The sequence below is a fragment of the Kogia breviceps genome, chromosome 20 (assembly GCF_026419965.1).
Source record: "Kogia breviceps isolate mKogBre1 chromosome 20, mKogBre1 haplotype 1, whole genome shotgun sequence".
NCBI lineage: Eukaryota > Metazoa > Chordata > Mammalia > Artiodactyla > Physeteridae > Kogia > Kogia breviceps.
The window spans coordinates 28,175,362-28,196,533 of record NC_081329.1 but is presented as its reverse complement, the minus strand read 5'-3'; the positions used below and the strand labels follow the sequence as shown (position 1 = coordinate 28,196,533).

The 21,172-nt window shown below is 35.2% G+C and overlaps 2 protein-coding genes across 10 annotated transcripts in view; one reads left to right on the top strand and one right to left on the bottom strand.

The window, feature by feature from the left end:
• The window catches only part of ADAM2 (ADAM metallopeptidase domain 2), a 63,799-nt gene extending 47,699 nt beyond the window's left edge, over positions 1-16,100 (top strand). The window contains exons 16-22 of one of the 2 annotated variants that reach the window (XM_059049168.2): positions 2,631-2,736; positions 4,459-4,642; positions 9,346-9,423; positions 9,638-9,782; positions 13,964-14,123; positions 15,303-15,366; positions 15,772-16,100. In XM_059049168.2, the coding sequence (XP_058905151.1) occupies positions 2,631-2,736; positions 4,459-4,642; positions 9,346-9,423; positions 9,638-9,782; positions 13,964-14,123; positions 15,303-15,336 (707 nt within the window). In that variant the 3' untranslated portion in view covers positions 15,337-15,366; positions 15,772-16,100. The remainder of the gene's footprint in view (positions 1-2,630; positions 2,737-4,458; positions 4,643-9,345; positions 9,424-9,637; positions 9,783-13,963; positions 14,124-15,302; positions 15,367-15,771) is intronic. The other variant, XM_067022797.1, reaches the window with a different exon arrangement.
• A 4,091-nt stretch (positions 16,101-20,191) lies between these two features.
• ADAM18 (ADAM metallopeptidase domain 18) overlaps positions 20,192-21,172 on the bottom strand; it is an 84,943-nt gene continuing 83,962 nt past the window's right edge. For all 8 annotated transcript variants that reach the window (XM_067022788.1, XM_067022789.1, XM_067022790.1 and 5 more), the window contains one exon: positions 20,192-20,358. In XM_067022788.1, coding sequence (XP_066878889.1) covers positions 20,346-20,358 — 13 coding nt within the window. In that variant the 3' untranslated portion in view covers positions 20,192-20,345. The remainder of the gene's footprint in view (positions 20,359-21,172) is intronic.

Below are 21,172 nucleotides of genomic sequence, written 5' to 3'. Positions count from 1 at the left end.
GACAAGCAAAGAGGTCTCTCTCACAGCAAGACTAATCCTCCATTTTAGCCTGCTGTCTGTGCTGTGACCTGGGGCTAAAAACTTCTAATTGTTAGCAGCCCAGGGGACCCAGGAATACAACCCCCCCCGAGCCAGGTGATCTGGGGGTGTCCCTGGGAAGCAGCACACATAAAAACCAGAGCACAAGATGCATGTAAAGGCTCCCCTCTGGGAAATACTGGCTCTCTGGAGTGTGGCCGGGTGAGAAGATGAAGTTAGCCCTCACCCACCAAAGTCTCTGGGAAGGGCTAGGGCAGGTCCTCAGACATGGGTTTCATTAGAAGCCTGCCCCTCAGGCCACAGCTACTAAGATAAGCTGACAGGCCTCCTACACAGAAAGACTGGGCTCCTCTGACTGCTGCCTCTTGCTGTGCCCTGGGTGTGGTAGCCACTTAAGAACTCTTTCTCCTGTCGTTATAGTATTATAGGACCCTTGAGCATAAACCACACATCAGAACCATTTCACAATTCTCTCCAGCCTTGTGGGTCTTGTGGACATGAGTGCCTGTTGGTTATCAAAGCTGGATGTTTTAGGGGCTCATCTTTCCGGTGCAGGTCTTAAAAGTTGTGGTGCCTGATGTGAGATGCAAACACTTCACCCCTCAGGGAGGAGCAACACGTTTTGAGTTCCCTCCCAACTGTGGGTTGCCATTGCCAGGGTGGGTTGACAGCAAGATTGTGTCTCAGCCTTGCCTACCTGCTTCAGTGTGGCTTTCCTTTTGTTTGCTCAGGGTGAAGTGGTCACTCCACCAGTTTTTAGGTTTTCTTCACTGGAAATTGTTCCATAGGTAGCTGTAGATTTGGTGCATTTGTGGGAAGTTGTGCGTTCGGGATCTTTCTACTTTGCCCTCTTGAATGGGAACTTCTATTTCCATCAGCATTTTAAAGAGGTTACTCCATTGTCATATGGCTTTCATGTTTCTGAAGAAAAATCTGTCATATTGTGTCTCTTTTCTCTTTGAGCCACGAAGATGCTTTTTGGTCTTTGGTTGTTAGCAGTCTTCATATTGTATGTTTGAATGTGTGTTTGTGTGGATGTGCATGCATGTAATTCTGCTGAGTGTTCCTGAGTGTCTCAGAACTGTGGTGTAAATACTGTATTATTATACAGATTTTTAACTTTCAATTTATGTTAATATTTAACTGTCTCTCTGTAATTATTTCAATTTATTTATTTTGGATACATTGCCTTCTTGAAGATTTATATCCTTTGTAATTAATTTTAGTATATATGTACCATGGTTCTCTTACTCAATTATACGTAGATGTCTCTATTTTATATCTTTTCTTGAATATTTTACATAAAGACATATTCCTAGTTAAAACTTTTACACTGTCTTCATCTTCAATTTTTGACTTACAGAAACTGTGTCTTCCTTCATTCTAAATGCTTCTCTCATATAGACACTGCATCTTATATAGATATATCCATGTTTTTCTTCTGTTAAGTATATGAAGTAAGAGACTAATCACTTTAATTAAATCAGAAACCAATAATTGTTAACGTTTAGTTAGAGTTTTGATTAGGTTCAGTCTATATCTAGTTCACTCTTGTTTCTAGGGCATAACTGTCCAGGGCTTTCAACTGAGAGATCGTATATTTACTGAGACTCCTTCCCCTGGCAGGTATGTAATCACAATGCAGAAACTGCAGAAAAATATGCTCTGCTTTCTGGAAGTCACCTCTTTATATTTTAATCTCCTTCTCTTCACATGTTTGGAAGCAGGAAAATGTCTTAAGAGGGGACTACACTATATGTTGAGGCCCTCTGAGTCTCTAATTTTATCACTATAGTCATAAAAGATCATCCAACTTTGGCCTTATTTATGTCCAATGGCCTACTTCCCTAGCTAAGCTTATCATTTTGATTTCTTACACATAGCTATGTTTCCAAATGACCTCTGGGATGAAAATCAACTGCTTATTTTCAGTTTACTACTGCCTCTAAGACTTTCAACTGAGAGCCTGATGGGTCCACAGGGGCTCCTCTTATGTTGTGTCATTTTTCTTCACAGTTAAATCTCCCTATCAAAAGTTTTTGGCTCAGTCCTCCCATTAGAGTAGAATTAATTGAGCCATGATAAATAAACTGTTCTTTAAGTAGACTGAATCTTATGAGAGTTAAACACATAATGTGTGTGGATTGAATAGTAAATATGAAAATAAATCAGTTGTGACTCCAAGAATTTTTGGTCTGGGGAAATTAGGATAAAAAAATAAGATATTATTTTAATGATTTGTCTTGAAAACACATTTATATGAAAACACTAATGACCAATAAGTCAATTATTTGTTTCAAAAAAGTTTCTTATATACTTATATATTTCTAGACTTACTAAAAATTAGGAGATAAACTGCATACTGTAGTTAATCCTAAGGTATCTGTTTGGATAGTAGACAAGATGCTTTCAATATTTAAATATTTCATTGAGGTAGTTTTTCTGTGATTTTAAAACTAGGTTTTATTTTCAATTTTGTATTATGCTCTTATTTTGTACAGTATTGTAAACAATCTCAGAATTTTAAGTGTACTCATTATTTTAAATTAAAGTAAGTTCAATATGACTAACCACAAATTTTTATTTTTCAGGTTCAGGTTTTGGTACTCAAGAGTGTTTTGATCAACTTAATTCTAAGACTGATCCATCTGGCAACTGTGGCTCAACTGCTTCAGGGTACACACAGTGTAATCCTAAGTATGTTCTAGGAAATCTGAGAAACTTTATTTATTGCTTTATATTTGAAAATACCATGAGATAATTTACTTTACAAGTAATGAAATGTCACTTGATCATGAAGTAAGACTATATTTAATCAAATTATAAATGTCTCAAGTACAGAATGTCTGTACTTATCTTTCTCACACATCCAAACTGTCCCTGGTACCATCCCACAGAGCATTTAATTTACATACAGGTACATTAATTACCCATTAGTTAGAAGGACTGATCAGTTTTATTTTGCATGCTGTCACTTTAATTTTACAAAGGATGATCATTCTTCATAGTGATCTAATAAAAATGCATGAATTTTTACTATCCAGGAAGTAAAGCAATGTGTTTAAGAACATATACTCTACAAGCAGATATCTTGGTTTCAAATACTAATCCCAATACTTACCTACTTGTGTGACTTTGGACATGTGCCTCACTTTTCTGATATGTAAAATATGCATATCAATTTCACTAACATCATTGGGCTTGTGCCAGTGTGGAATTTAGATACTCTATGAAAAGCACTTAGAATGGGACTGACACATATGAGGGTTAATTGTTAACTACTATGATTATTATATATACTAGAACTAGAATGCTACTGTAATATTTTACTTTCATACTATTTCAAACTTGGTTTGATAGCAAAAATAAAAATTCTGTAAAAAAATTTCTTGTTTGCATGAATAGCAAAAAGACTTCCCATATAGCCTTTACTCAGTGGTTTACATTTTGCCCTTTTGCTTTATCCTTCTGTTTTTCTAACTCTCCTCTCCTTTCCTCCCTTCAAAATGATTTTCCTAAATCATTTGAATGTAAATTGGTTACTATGTTTCATTATGCTTAAATAAATCATTGTGTTTTCTTGAGAAAAAAGGTGGGGTTTTCTAATGGCTCTATTGTAGCTGTCATCCACAGTTCTCAATAAAACTTCATTCATTATCTCAATAAAGTATTTATAGGTCTTTTGTCTTGTTCAGGAGAAATCCAGAGTCACGAGTTTGTTAAACTTTAATCTAGAACATGTTTTTTGTTTCCATTTCTTTTCCTGTTTTTTTTTTAAATACTACAGGCCAATTATTTTGTAATATTTTACTCAAATTGGGTTTGTTTTTGTTTTTTTTATTTTTTTTATTTATTTTTATTTTTTTGCGGTACGCGGGCCTCTCACTGCTGTGGCCTCTCCCGTTGCCGAGCACAGGCTCCGGACGCGCAGGCTCAGCGGCCATGGCTCAAGGGCCCAGCCGCTCTGCGGCATGTGGGATCCTCCCGGACCAGGGCACGAACCCGTGTCCCCTGCATCGGCAGGCGGACTCTCAACCACTGCGCCACCAGGGAAGCCCGAGAGTACATATTATGTTTGAAAAACAGAAAAGGAAATCCAATCATACCAGTAATTTTTTAAGTTTTACTAAATTTTTAGAATAGAATAAGCTTGGAATCATGTTTAAGAGTCAAAAAAGGAATAAAGAATTGTTACCAAAAAAGTGATAAGGCTAAATAGAAAGTAGTTCATAATTACTAAGATGTTGTTACTATTAACAATGCAGGAAAGGCCCTCATATTTTTTGGTGTTGCACAATTAATTGCATACATCTTTTAGCAGCCCTTAATGCTTTATTTAAATCTGTTTGCTTTAGAAACGATATTCTAATATTTCTCTGTATTGAAAACTAATGATTTTTATTTGTTGTTAAATTATAGGGATGTGCGATGTGGAAAATTACTGTGTACATATGATAAAGGAATTATAATTAATATTCCAAATGCCACTGTTTTGTATAGCAACATAGATGGACACGTCTGCGTTGGACTGGAATATGCATATGATGATAAAGACAGTGGAAACATGTGGGTAAAAGATGGAACTGTTTGTGGTCAAAATAAGGTGTGTAGTCTTTTATTACCAACTAATTTCCTAATTTCAAATTTTAAATGCATATTTGGTATTTTTCTCATAATTTAAGTGCACATTTAATTTCAAAAAATAAGTAGGAAGTTTTGAAAATGAGAAAATTTTAAAAGAAAAACTATAACCTGCATTTATGCATAGATATTATCACTATGAATATTTCATTGGCTATTTAGTACTTTTTTTATGGAAGACATATGTATTAACTGAACTGAGAATCATATAGTTCATTAACTGTTTTATTAATTATCTCATGTTAAACAGGGAGTATTTTTAATGTCATGAATTATATTTTGATATAATTACTTAAAATAGCAGTTAAAGTAACATATGCCCATTTTAGTGATAAAAATAATAAAGGATTCACAGAGTAAAATAAAAATCAATCAAAGGCACATAAATCTTGGGCTTCCCTGGTGGCACAGTGGTTGAGAGTCCGCCTGCCGATGCAGGGGACACGGGCTCGTGCCCTGGTCCGGGAAGATCCCAATGCCACGGAGCGGCTGGGCCTGTGAGCCATGGCCGCTGAGCCTGCGCGTCCGGAGCCTGTGCTCCGCAACGGGAGAGGCCACAACAGTGAGAGGCCCGCGTACCGCAAAAAAAAAAAAAAAAAAAAAAAAAAAAAAAAGGCACATAAATCTGAGATATAACTACTTTCCATTTTCATGAACCTTCCATCAACTCTTTTTATTAATTGAAGTATAATTGATTTACAATATTGTGTTAGTTTCAGGTGTACAGCATAGTGATTCAGTATTTTTGCAGATTATATTCCATTATAGGTTATTACAAGATAATGGGTATAATTCTCTGTGCTATACAGTATATCTTTGTTGCCTATCTATTTTATATATACCACTTTGCATCTGTTAATCCCATACCCCTAATTTGTCCCTCCCCACTTTGATCTCCCCTTTGGCAGCCATAGGTTTGTTTTCTATATCTGTTTCAGTTTTGCATATATATTCCTTTGCATTCATTTTAAGTTTCCACATATAAGCGATATCATATAGTATTTGACTTTCTCTTTGACTTATTTCACTAAGCATAATTTTCTTTAAGCCCACCCAAATTACTGCAAATAACAGTATTTCATTCTTTGTTATGGCTGAGTAATATTCCATTATATGAATAAACTTATAAATATATATATATATACATATATATTTAAAAATCACATTTTTAAATGCAATAGTCTGTTGACAGGCACTTGAGTTGCTTCTGAGTCTTGGCTATTGTAAACAGTGCTGCTGTGAACATTGGGGAACATGTATCTTTTTGAATTAGTGTCTTTCTTTTTTCCAGATGTATACCCAGGAGTGGGATTGCTGGGTTGTATGGTAATTCTATTTTTACTTTTTTAAGGAACATCCATAGTGTTTTCCATAGTGGCTGTACCAATTTGCATTGCCAGCAAAACTGTACAAGGGCTCCCTTTTCTCTACATTCTCCCCAATATTTGTTATTTGTAGACTTTTTGATGAGAGCCATTCAAACAGGTGTGAGGTGATACCTCATTGTGTTTTTGATTTGCATCTCTCTAATAATTAGCAATGTTGAACATCTTTTCATGAGCCGGTGGGCCATCTTTATATCTTCTATGGAAATATGTCTATTCAGTCTTCTTCCCATTGTTTAACTGTTTTGTTTCTGTTTTGATATTGTGTTGAATGAGCTGTCTATATATTTTGGATATTAACGTCTTGTTAGTTGCATAATTAGCAAATATTTTCTCCGATTCCATAGGTTTCTTTTTGTTTTGTTGATAGTTTCCTTTGCTGTGCAAAAGCTTTTAAGTTTAATTAGATCCCATTTGTTTAGTTTTGATTTTACTTCTTTTGTCTTAGGAGCCTGATCCAAGAAAATATTGCTGCAATTTATGTCAAAATGTATCCCACCTATGTTCTTTCTAAGAGTCTTATGGTTACAGGCCTTACATTTAGGTCTTTAAACCATTTTGAGTTTATTTTTGTAAATGTTGTGAGGGATCGTTCTAATCTTATTGTTTTACATGTGGCTCTCCAGTTTTCCCAGCACCACTTGTTGGTGATACTGTCTTATCTCCATTGCATATTCGTTCCTCCTTTTTCTCCTGTTTCTTTTTATAGCATGTGATTTTTTTGTTAAAAATTGGACTTTTGAAAAACAGCCATTTCTCCCAGTGTTTGCAGTCTGGCTCTGTGCTAGCGTAGTCCTTTTCTAATTTCTTGGGTGTGCTCTGAGCCTTGGGAGTAGCCTGAGGAGAAAGTTTGTGGTCTCTGAGATCTTTGTGAATATGCATCTTTCCTGGGTCTTTTTGTGGCTTTTCTTATTCCCCACATACATGTATGTTTTTTAATGTCTTATTTTTCCAAATAGTCTCATGCCAGGGTTGCCTTGAAGCCTTAGATGGTCTGTTGTATGTTTCCGCCCATTCTCTCTGCTCCAAATGTCTACAAGTCTTAGTTTCCCTGCAGTTTTCCTGAGCAGTGTCCATTTGAGATGTGAATTAGGCGTAACAGAGACCAGTCTTCAGGCAGTTCCCAGACAGGGTAGAATATTGAAAATAAGGTGTCCTCTACTCCATTCAGTTCAAGGGAGGGAATTGGAAACTCAGCTGCTGTCTCCTCCAGACCATGGCATGCCCAAAAAGTAGTGGGACAAGGTTTGAGCAAAATACTAAAAAACTTTCTAACATTTTGATTGTGGATTTTTGTTTGTTTGGGCATTTGCTGAGCTGCAGGAGACCTTTGACTGCTTCCAGAGCTCCTATGGGTTGCTTTAGCCAGTTCTTCTCCCCCTCCACCCCTGCCTCCTCCTCCCCCCCCCCCCTTCCCCTCCTCCTCCTTCTTCATCTTCTTCTAGGATCTCTAAAGGAGAACTAGACTTGGGGCTTCCTAGTGCACCATTTTGCTGATGTCACCCTCCAGATTATTTTTTCAGGATTTGGTAAAACCTGCTCTTAATTTTGTCACTGGTGTATGGTGCATATAATCACTTACATACTACATCCTTAGCGATGGATGACCACGGGAGGAATGCTGGCTTCAGGTTTTGGTTACTTTTGTGGAATCACATTGTCTCACATTTTCTGTGCCTAAAAATAATTTTTATTTTATCTCAAGTACGTAGTATTATTTGATATTACAAGTAAAAAGAAGTCTCAAAAAATAATACTTCTAAACTTTTGAGCTTTATGCTTAGCTTTCTTATTCCATCACTTGTACCACAACCAAGAAAGTTAGACATACCAGAGACCTTGGTGTCATTGCCCCATCTCTCTTTTCATCCTTTATATACAATCTGTCACTAAACTTAGGTGGATCAAACTATTTATTCTGTCTCAAACACAATCACTATTTTTCATCAACACCACTACCACTCAATTTCACTCTATGGTTGTCATTTTTCTGGACTACTGTAATGTTATTCTAGTTTGTCTTTCTATATTTTCTCTTGCCTTTTACATTCTCTCTTTCAAAACCTCCGTTTATCAGCTTTCCATCTTCCAATTAAATCTCTAAACACCACCAATTGCTTATAGGTTATAAACCAATTTTCTGATAAGACTATAAGACACAGACAAACTCTCCATAAGAACCTCTGTCACATCACATATAGATTTTTTGTTGTGTGTGTGTTTCTGTATCTTTTACTGCAATATGAGCTACATGAGTTTTGTTGTTGTTCACTGCTGTGTTCTCAGGGTCAGGAGCATCGTAAGACTCAAATATTTAGTTAATTAATGTTTGAATGACTGTTCCTTGTGTAACAGCTGCACTGCCCTTAATATTTCTTAAAAGTTACATAGTAGATATGATGTAGGGTCATTTTGAATATTTATTCTTTTTCTATAAGTACTTTGTCTTTCATTTCTATGCTTGATTAAATCATGTTCAACATCAGAGCTCAATAAAAAAGTTTCAGGCTTCCCTGGTGGCGCAGTGGTTGAGAGTCCGCCTGCCAGTGCAGGCGACATGGGTTCGTACCCTGGTCCGGGAAGATCCCACGTGCCGCGGAGCGGCTGGGCCCGTGAGCCATGGCCGCTGAGCCTGCGCGTCTGGAGCCTGTGCCCCGCAACGGGAGAGGCCACAACAGTGAGAGGCCCGCGTACCGCAAAAAAAAAAAAAAAAAAAAAAGTTTCATTGTCCTCATATATTAGATAAATTCTGTGTTTTTATTATTTCATAAAACTATTTTATTATAGTATTTATTACACATTTACCTTTACTGTTATTTATTTCATGTCTGTACTTCCTATCCCAGTACAAGCAGGGAAGATGCTTTTATTTACTTTCAGATAATCAGTCTCATCTAGTGCTGAAAACATAGTAGCACTATGAATTAATCATTATTGTTAGTATATTAATATTTATTATTAAATGAATACGTCTTATGTCAGTATAATAAGGAATCCTTTTTTTTTTTTTTTTTTTTTTTTTTTTGCGGTACGCGGGCCTCTCACTGCTGTGGCCTCTCCCGTTGCGGAGCACAGGCTCAGCGGCCATGGCCCACGGGCCCAGCCACCCCGCGGCACGTGGGATCTTCCCGGACCGGGACACGAACCCGTGTCCCCTGGCCTGCATCGACAGGCAGACTCTCAAGCACTGTGCCACCAGGGCAGCCCAGGAATCCTTTTAATTAGATGCCAAATACAGATGGTGGTACGGTTAACTTACTTTGGGATATCTCCTTTTTAGGTTTGCAAGAATAAGAAATGTGTAGATTCTTCATTCTTGAATTATGACTGTACTCCAGAAAAATGCCACAATCACGGTGTAAGTATCAGCACTATGAGAAAAGAATAGAAATCATTGAGACTGATATTTGGAAAGCAAACACACAGCTAAACACACACACACACACACACAGAGTCATATTCATAAACCACGTAAGAAAATCAGCCTTATCTGACCTATTATTTCAAAATTTTAAGTGAACACAAATAATTTTAGCTATTTATTTTATAAGATGATATTTCTCCTGTTTCAGCTATGTAATAATAAAAGGCACTGTCACTGTAACCCTACATATTTACCTCCAAATTGCCAAGTTTCACTAGAGTCATGGGAAGGTGGGAGTATTGACAGTGGCAACTTTCCACCCTCAGTACCAGGCCTACCAGACCATTTACCTGGTAAGTATTGATCGATACTTGATTGATATTGATTTCAATTGAAATTATAATTAAAATAACATTTTCATGTATTAAATTTAATAAAATAAGTATTTTGTCTACTGATTTATATTTAGATTATGTTTGGACATAAAACAATACACCATATATGGCTATTTAATTTACGTTTTCCTTCCAGAAACTAATGTCTTATAACATATTAAATATATGTTATAAATAAGGTATGTCAGTAAAGGCCCAGGCATGAAAATAGAAATCACGTTAGCCTTTCATACAGAAGGAATTCAATACAAGGCATGGGGTAACACATAACGGCAGAGATAGAAGCCAATCAGAGAACGGTGAGGCAACCAGAGATTAGCAACACAGGAATCCACTACCACTCCTTAGGGCTAAAGGCACAATAAATGGAGATGTTATTACTAGAACCAGAATCTAAGCCATCTCGCATGACATGTAACTGTGGTCAGGGCTATATACTAGGCTCTAGAACACAGGTAGAGGTACTCTCCAGCATGAGGTGAAGGTGTAGAGGATACAGGGACACAATTGCAGATGCTGGAGACAGAGAGGGTTAAATACCATGGCAATTTCTGTCTTCTTATCCTCCAAATTTTATCCAGCGAATCCCATTAGCCAAATCTAACTAGAAGACCAAAGGTTAAAGAGCTTAGGAAATATAATTTTCTACATTTTTTGGTTCAAAGTAGAGATGGATTCTAGAGCAAGCTGGCAGATCCAGTGTTGCTTAGGATCAGATTTATTTTATATAAAAACCTATATTTACAGAAAATCAAAGCAAGCAGATTTTGAGCCAGACGTAGTTTGTAACATTTCCACATTCATTCCAGCATTTGAAATATAGTATTTAAGACCATACAGTAATAGATTAAGTAAAAAACATCATAACATACTTACGTATCACCAAGCTATTTCTATGTTCGTGGGAACGGTCAGCTTATCTTCAAATTAATAGCAATTAACTGCTTCTATCCATGCACATGCATGCTGTTTCCCCAGTGAGAAGAGGACTGTTTCCTAGAATCCAGGTTGGTTTTAGTGATGTGATTGAGCAATAAAATATACAGAAGTGAGATTCTGAGACTTCCATGGTCTTCCTGCAGATTCTGATTGCGTTTTTTAGAATACTAATGCTTCGAGCTCTCATTATTGGAACACTCATTCTGTTGAAAATTATCTGCTGTGTATGAAATTTGACTACATTGAGACATAAAAATAAAAATACAACCATGCGACTAAGCCCTCGCCAAATTCATGACACACAAAATTAAAATTAAATGATTAAGTTACTAAATTTAAGGATACTTTCTTGCACAATCTCTCTCTCTCTCTCTCTCTCTCTCTCTCTCTCTTCACACACACACACACAATTTGGTACCAGATGGTGTATTTATATTTATATAACAAGAATCTAAAACATGTGCCATTAGCTTTGGAGTTGGACGGTGCATGGCAAGTAGAACAGGAAACTGTTGAAGACCATTGATATATGTTGACATTGTCTCGAGAAGACTGTTTGTGAGCAATTCAAAGACATTAGCTGAAAAACATGTTATTAGAAGTTGGAGAAATGAGCACATTTATTATGAAGCAGTGAATTGTGTGGCATCCTTGCTGCCTGTGGTAATGTGGAAAGTAGAATTCACGGTTCTGGTCAGCAAGATTTCCAGGTTGGGTGACTTAAGTTACCTATGATAAAATACAAGACGATAGTAATTATTAATGAAGGAACAGTTCAGTTTTCAAGTAAAATGTCTATTTTACTTGAAAAGAGCTAGAATTTATTTGGTTTGAAAATAAAATTAATTTTTATTCCTGAATTCTTCCAGCAAAACATTGTTAAAGTAAGAAATGGCTAACAGCTAAATTTGAGATACTTAGCAATAAAATTTGATCTCAGATAAAAATTGTCAAGCATATGTAAACCCCTCTGTTAAGACCTCAGAAAAACTTAAGAGTGATGCTCTTAGACACCTTCAGCTATCAATATACAAAAAGCCTTCTAAGTATTGTACTGGACTGCCTCTTAAAAACTCTCAAACAATAAGGCTACTATGAATCTTAAATAGGTTATTTTATAGCAGCCTCACCAGAGTCCAATATAGACAGATTTATGTAAAAAAGATTTGTGGGTGTGGTTTCATTTAATGGGGTGTATTTTTTATTTAATACACAAGAAATCCATACATTTTTAAGGAATTACATCAGTCACTCTGAAAACGGTCAAGATAGTACATATGTTCTTCAAGTCCTAATCAATTATGGGTAAAAGTAGACTGATAAAGCTACTCTAATGTAAAAAGGGTTATAAGGGCTACTCCTTATGGAAAAGGAATTATAAATCATAGGGTATAGCCAAGAAATCAGAAACCTAAACTTCATGATTTGTGCATTTGTGATTTTTGAAAATCACCACCAACAAAAATAACAGCAACAAGAAATACAGATGTATATGGTTTCACAGGTTAATTCTGGCAAGTTTTTGCACGGAAGAAATACCATTTTAAAAAGTAGTGGTGGAAGTGACTCCTGTCACCTCGCTGTATGAGGAAAACATATCCCTGATGCCAAATCCAGAAAGAAAGTTAACAAAAAACAAATTACAGAACAATATACTTCATAAACATAAATGTAAGCATTCATTTGAAAGTCAATCAGTGCAATTCACCAAATTAAGTATTTTTTAAATGTATATCATTTTCTCTTTTGATGCATAAAAGTCATTTGACAAAATTCAACACCTATATATGAATTTTTTAAAGGCAACAAACTACCAACAGAAGCAAACTTCATCAATATGATAAAAAGCATCAACAAAAAAATTTTAGCCAATATCTCTTATGATAAAATACATTGTTTTTTTCCAAAATTTGAAAGCAAGGCAATGAAGTCTGCTCTCACCATGTCAATATTTTACCCTAAGCCCTAGCCAGTGCAATAAGTAAAGAACAAAAAATCAGGAGCATGAAGATTAGAAAGGATGAAATTAGACTGCAGACGATATGATTAATTACATCAAAAATCCTAAGGACTCTACAAAAATACTTCTAGAAGTAATAAAAACCTTTCAAAAGGTCAAAGAAAATGTTTAAAAGTGGATAGTATTGCTATATACTAGCAGCAGTAAATGAAAACCAACTTAAAACCAGTACCAACTACAATACTATCAAAATATAAAATATTAGGAATAAGTTTAACAAAAGATGTGCAAGACTGAAACTAAAACAAAAATGCAGATAGATGCTAAACATACAAGTAAATGGAGAAATATGCCATGCTCACTTATTGGAAAGTTTATTATTGCCAAGACGTCAATTCTCACCAAATTAAATCTATAGATAAAAATAACCAATCATAAAAGCATGCAACATTTTAGATATCAACAATTGATTCTAAAATACACACAAAAGTGCTTAGAATAGTGAAAGAGCTCTGAAAAAGTACAACAAAGAAGGACAACTTAGTCTATTTGCCTTATATTAAATTTAGAATAATATAGATTTAGTATATAGTTACAGTAATCCACAAAAGTACAAAGATAGTTCAAAGGGAAAAGAAAGTCAGTTCAAAACATTGTATTCTAACAACTGGATATCCACATAAGGCCAAACGAATCTCAAAATTACAACTTACTTCACAATTCATGTGGGATAGATGATAAATCTAAATGTAGAAGCTAAAACTATTCTTGAAAGAAACACGGGAAATATCTACAGGACCTTGAGATAAGCAATTAATTTCTTAGATGAAACATGAAAATAAATACCAATGCAATAAAAGAAAAGAATCTGGACTTCATTGAAATGGTATTACATATGCAATATTTCTTACAAAAAAATTGAGTATTGAGGGAAAATTCAGTTCTTCCTGGGATCACACTATATAATCCTTATCGTCTCTATTATGAGACAGATCTGAAAAGAGACCACATGGAATAGAAGGTTCTTAATAACCAAGCAAGGAATACAGGACTATTATGTAAGAGAAAAGTCTAACTTTGAGCACTTAGGATGTCAACTTATCCACTTCATATAAAATATGTTAATTATAAAATTATTAAATGTTTAAACATTTTATTCTAATAGTCATATTAAAATGCAGAAATGGTTTTGCTATATTCCTGGTAGTTGTTTTCAAATCACTGGTGTTTTCTCTCCTAGACAGGCGCTATATTGAGAATGTTTACTATTCCAAACCTACGAGATGGCCATTTTTCTTACTCATTCCTTTTTTCATTATTCTCTGTGTGCTGATTGCTACACTGGTAAAACTTTATTTCCAAAGAAAAGAATGGAGAACTGAGGACTATACAAGCGATGAGTATATTAATTTCATATTTAAGATTCATTACTTTTGTAATTAGTTGGCCTACATAGTAATTTATCAATAAATAACATTATGGTGATATAACTAGTAATAATTCCGATTATATATTTATCTTTATATGGAAATTTAATATGTAATATATTAATGATCAATATAATGAATAATAAATTTCTTTAATCTTAAAATAACTTGGACTGTGTTAAGGGTAAATTTAAGTAGAAATGATTTCTAGTTAGTGTTTATCTATCTCCTTTTACTATTTGATCTTAATTATTAAATATGTATTAAATATTGTTACTTTACTTTTTAATATTTATATATTTCAAAGCATTTTGCATACACTATTTTATTAAAACATAGCAAGGAAATTTAGGAGAGTAGTTAAGTTTAAGTCACTTAAATAAATTGAGAGGCAGCCAGAGTTGGAAAAAATTAGAAATTAATATATAATAGTAAAACTGAAAAATCTAGATATAGCCATGGCTAATCTACAGAAAAAAATTTTTTTAATTAAATAACCTTATAAATATCTGAAAATATGCTTCAAGAATAAAATAAATATTAAAATTGGTTTATTTCCTTTCATGGAAATTGCTATAAAATAATTTCTGCTTTTGAGTTTTACATCCATGCCCTCCATCTTAATTAAAATGAAATGAATTTTATTCAAATATTTAAAGAATTTTATTGAAGTATTTAAAGTTGATAACATAATACTAATTAAAAGAGAATACATTTCATATAAATATTTTGAAAAGTTTTTGTAAAATTGCTGAAGTAGTATGTAACACATAAAATAGTCATATAATTCAGATAATATTTAAACATATTAAAGGAATTTTCTTACATTAGATGACTTTATTGTGGAAAAACTGGGAAGAATATGAATGGTAAAAAAAGTATAAAACGATTTAGCTAATAATGTTATGAATATAAATATGATCTGAGTCCATTTCCAGGTAAATTTACATTACTTTGCTTTTTCTCATATTAGTCTTTCTTACTAGTTAAGAGGTGCTCTCGGTGGTAAGATATTCTTAAGTAGTGACTGCTCCCAGATCTCAGCTAGGGATTCAAAACTATTTCAATACTGATAAATGGTACAGAGTTTTGTAGAACCATCTTTGAGGAAAATACAATTTTAAATGATTATTTTTATTTTTAAATATATAGGCAACCGGAAAGTGAGAGGGAGACCAAAGACTAGCCTGGAAAACAAAGAATCCATGGTATCACAGTAAGTATCAACTATTTTAGGATGAGAGGAAGAAACAAACAGAAAATTCAACATATTAGATAGATAGAAATAATATAAATGTATATTAAATGAAGATAGTAATATAGCTGCATATAATAAAAATCAAATTGAGGCATATTTTTCAATATTGTAAGCTATATCATAGACATGGTAAATCTGTCACCTAAAATATGTATTGGAGTGCTATTTTTTTCTCTTTTTTTCTAATAATGCTTAATTCTTTAGCATTTGTGTATTCAAAATGTTGGTTACAAATAAATTATTGATACATGAGAGCACTCGACTTCAAAATAAGTGTACCTTCATGCCATTTGTTGAATTAATTATCATTTTTAACTTGATTGATCATACAGGTGACTTTTCCCCCTTTATTTATTCTACCAGAGTAATTATCTTTGATGGACAGGAAAAATGGAAAAGAAAACGTACATGTCTTGCCTGATTACCTGGGATTCAAAACCTGTGCATTATGTCTTTCATCTGTCAAGAAAAGATAGACGTTTTCATATATAACATAATACCACAAATAACTTATTTGCAAGGAATGCATGTTTATGAGTTTTCATATTACATGTTTCTTATTTTTAAAGTTACCTCATATTAATTCTGTTAGTCAATAGGCATTAACTCTGTTAATGAGTAGGCATGAGGTAAGAAACGTTTATAATACATGCAATACCATGATTAAAGGCCAGTGTTATATTTTAAGTTGCAATGGTGTGTGGTTGTGTTATAGGCTCATGGTCCATAACCAATCAAAAGACAACAATAAAAATTTTAAAACAAAGCTTTGGAAAAAAATGTCAACTATACGCTGCTTATAAAAGACAATTTCAGTTATATAAAGGTTCAAAGTAAAAGACAGATATATATATATATATATACCATGGAACTTTAAACAAAAGAAAGCTTGGTAGACTTTAACACAGAAAGCATTAGTAGATATAAAGAAGAACATATCATAGTGCAAAAGGTAAATCTAAGAAGAAGCTACAATAATACAAATGTGTGAGTCAGGGTCCTCCAGAGAAACAGAAGTGATAGGAGTTATATAGACAGATGGGGATGGGAGGGTGAGGAAATTTATTAAAGGAACTGGCTCACATGGTTCTGGAGGCAAAGAAGTCCCAAGATCTGCCATCTGCAAGCTGGAGAGCCGGGAAAGGACTGGTAGCGTAATTCAGTGTGAGTCTGAAGGCCTGAGAAATGGGGCGCCAATGATGTAAGTCCCAATCGGAGTCCAAAGCCCTGAGGACCAGGAGTGCCAGTGGGTGTCCCAGGATAGGAGAAGGTGGATGTCTCAGCTCAAGCAGAAAGCAAATTGACCTTCCTCTACATTTTTGTTCGGCTCAAGCCCTCAAAAGATTGAATGATGCCCACTCGAATTGGTAAGGGTGGTCTCTCCTTCACTCAGTCTAATGATTCAAATACTAATCTCTTCCCAAGACACACAGACACACCCAGAAATAATGTTTTATCAGACATTTGGACATCCCTAAGTTGACACATGGAATTAACCATGACAAGTCTCCCCCTTGTCAACTTGGCACCCCTATGCATCTCCTTAAGCCATACTTAATCTCCAAATAAAGGTCATAACTCTGCCTAAAGTGATATAACTATCCTGCATACAACCAAAAATGCCCTAATTCCTTTGCAGAAGAGGAGATAAAACCCCTGAGTGATGTTTACTCTTCTCCTGATATTTTATAACTTAAATACTATGATGTAAAATTTAAAATATTTAAATACTTATATAAAGTCGATACATGATAAAGGAATAAGAGAGGAAAGAAAGCAAAGATATTTGCTTAATATATGTTTATATACATAACAAAATAAGGAGAATATATTTGTGAAATTACAGTCTGCATTTCTGTAACTCGTCACATGGTTGTAGCTGGTATTTATAACTATCTTCTTCTACTCTCCACTCTGCATTCCCTTTGACTTCGTCAAGCACCTGAGCTGCTTTGCTGACCCAAACCTTCATTTCTGAAAGGTCTGCACCATCAGCAATCCTTTCTGGATGGAGTTGTAGTTCTTCATTGACCTTAATTGCAGAGCATGGTACTACTAGGCCAGTATCAATGAGGCGGGGAGGCCTCTTCCACAATGAGGACTCATCAGGATTTAGGGGCTCAATGTCCCTAGCTTCAACAGCATATTCCAACACATACCCACCCCACCTTATAGGGTCTCATTCTTTCCCAATGAATGCCCTCACTTTGACAACAGATACCCGGTGAGGCTAGGAGGTCAACTTGCACTATAAACCAGCCAGGATGAGGTTCTCCATTTAATTTTCAGCAATTTCAGCTCTGGGGCTATAGGAGATAAGTCCTTTCTTCAGGCCATATCTGGAAGCCTTTAGGTCATTTACGAAACACTTGACCTGGGAATTCAGATCTCTGAACTTATCTTTTTCTTTTCCTATGTTGTCCAGCAACATTAGGAGAAGTCAACCAATGTTATTATATTCCTTAGTTTTCCAAAAATGTTCAAAAATATCATATAGAGTCACATGGCTCCTTTCTTCCTATAAGTGGTTGATTAGAATTATCCAAAGCAGATATTTTGCCTATCTCTGTAAACAGTTTGTTCCATGGCCTATCAGTGCTCTTTTTGCTACTGGAAATAGAGACAATAGCATCTTTTTTTTTTTTAGGTCTTTATTGAATTTCTTACAATATTGCTTCTGTTTTATGTTTTGGTTTTTTGGCCACGAGGCATGTGGGATCTTAGCTCCCTGACCAGGGATCGAACGCACACCCCTTTATTGGAAGGCAAAGTCTTAACCACTGGACCACCAGGGAAGTCCCTGAGTCAATGGCATCTTTAAACTTAATCAGATCACAAAGCCAGTTCCAGGAATCCCAAAACCAATTCAGAAAACTCATCCTTTAAGTCCCCCAATCTGTATTAGTCAGTTAGTCAGGGTTCTCCAGAGAAACAGAACAGGAGATTTTATAGAGAGAGAGAGACATGAGATTATAGGAATTGGCTCATGTGGTTATGGAGGCCAAGAAATCCCATGATCTGCCATTTACAAACTGGAGAACCAGGAAAGCTGATGATGAATTCCACCCAAGTCTGAAAGTCTAGAATGGGAATGGGGGTGGTGACAATATAAGTCCCAGTCTGAAAAACAGGAGTGCCAATGTCTGAAAGCAGGAGAAAATAGAAGTCTCAAATCAAGCACAGAGCAAATTCACTCTTCCTCTGTCCTTTTATTCTATTCAGGAGCTCAATGGATTAGATGCTGCCCACCAGCATCCTTGAGAGTGGTCTTTACTCAGTCTTCTAACTCATATGCTAAACTCTTCCAGAGACTCCCTCACAGAAATGTTCAGAAATAATGTTTTAATCAGCTATCTGGGCATCCCTTAGCCCAGTTAAGGTGACACATAAAATCAAAAGTCACAAAAATTATAATATTTTATAAATCTCAGTATAACTTCAATACACATAAAGCAAATTATTGTCAGAAAAAAATTAGAAAAATCAACAAATATAGTGAGGGATTTGAATATGATGAAAACACATGACTTACCTCATATAGAGAGAACAGTATACCCAACCTCTGCAAAATACACATTTTAAAATGTATAAAAGATTTAATTATATACCACATGCTTAGGTATAAAATAACTCTTAACCAATTTCTCATGTCTGAAATATTTCAGATTATGTTCTCTAATGAAAGTCAATTTAAGACAAATATATTATAAAAATATAAAAATCCCCAAATATTTGATATAATACTTTTCTAATTAATCCATGGATCAAAGAGGAAAATTCAATGAAAATTAAAATATTCTTTGGTACATACTATAAAAATACTAAAGAAAAATCCATGACATAGGTAGGTCTTGCTTAGCGGGAATCTAAGCCATCTGAAAACTGTTGACACAAAAAATCAATAATGAATCTATAATAAGGAAAAGAGGGGGAAAGGGGTGGGGTGGGAGGAATTGGGAGACTGGGACTGACACACATACATTGATACTATGTATAAAATAGACAACTGATGGGGACATACTGTATAGCACAGGGAATTCTACCTAATGCGCTGTGGTAATCTAAATGAGAGGGAAGTCCAAAAGGGAGGGGGTATCTGTATGTGTATGGCTGATTCATTTTGTTGTGCAGTGGAGGCTAACACAACACTGTAAAGCAACCATACTCCACTAAAAATAAATTTTAAAAAGTAATCTGAATACACTAAAGCAGGTATACAGCTTTCAAAGAGGAGAAGCAGTAACAAGAGAAACACTGGGGCTTCCCTGGTGGCGCAATGGTTGAGAGTCCGCCTGCCGATGCGGGGGACACGGGTTCATGCCCCGGTCCGGGAGGATCCCGCGTGCCGCGGAGCGGCTGGGCCCGTGAGCCATGGCCGCTGCGCCTGCGCGTCCGGAGCCTGTGCTCCGCAACGGGAGAGGCCACAGCAGTGAAGAGGCCCGCGTACCGAAAAAAAAGAGAGAGAAACACTGGATTCAACTCCTAGCTGAGTAAATGCCACTGGGACAAGTCACAGGCTAGCTGAAGTTTAGGAGCTCTGCAAGGAAGGAGGAAGGTTAAGACTGCTGGGGGTGGGGAGGAGATTCAGGTCAACCTAAAGAGCAGAAAGGAAAAGGGATACTCTCTATGCTGGGGTCATGAGGCACAACTAGCAGGCCCTCAGGGCTTTTTGGGGTGAGGGTCTTTGGCTGCTTTTACCTGATTCAGAGCCTTTTCTGGATTCAAGTTAGAGTAGACAGGCTGGAAGTTGGAACTGAAAATACAGAGAAAACACCAGACATAATTCAGGTGATTCAGGTGCAGATGATTTATTATTTCATAATTTAAACCCTCAGCAGTGACAACAGAAGCGAGGGAGAAATATGGTTTTTTCCTTCTTGGTTTAGGCCAGTTTCTGGTGATTTATTTGGTACCATCCTCTCTTCAGGCCAAGATTGTTAGAGACTGTTACTGCGAGGGAAAACAAGACAAAGCACAACACAAAATACCAGTGTTTGTTATTTTATTTTGAGCCCACATATTTCTAACACAAGAATTTATTTAAAAGGCATGGAAAATTGAAGAGAAAGGATGAAGAAAATAAAAATTGATTCCAGAAAAAAACAATCATCTGTTACCTTCAACTGCAAATATTCTACTAGAGTGGCTTCCTAAAATATACTAAGTGTTTATCTATTTTTGGTAACTATATAGGTCAATAAAGCAAAGTGCCTTTAAATTTCCATTCTAAGTATATAAACTGATTTTGGTTTAGAATAAAAAAGAAAAACTGTGATATTTTTAAGTACTATCACATTTTAGAAAAGATGAAACACCAGCATGTATGCACACACGCGTCTGTACATCTATATATATTGAAATATTTTAAAATGATCATCCTAGGTGCTAAGATTAATGATGATTATTTTTTTATTCTTTGAATATTTTTAAATGAATGTTTATTACTTGTACTACTATAATAAGAAACAGAATGATTCACCCACTCACAAGCACATGCAATTTATTGGATAAATCAAGAGAGGAGAGTCAAGGAAAGATTTGGGTATCCCAAGCTCCCTGGACTGAAAAGAATCTTATTGTCATTAAAATCTAAGATAATCCTTCAGAATTATGAATAATGAAAACAGTTAAGCATAAAATAGAGTCAAAATGTTTGTTGTAAACCTCAGCACAAAACTGAAAATGATAAAATGTTTTTGTAACCAAGAAAATAATGTTTAAAAAATAGGAATTTATTAACATTAGGCTAGGTCTAAACTCCCAA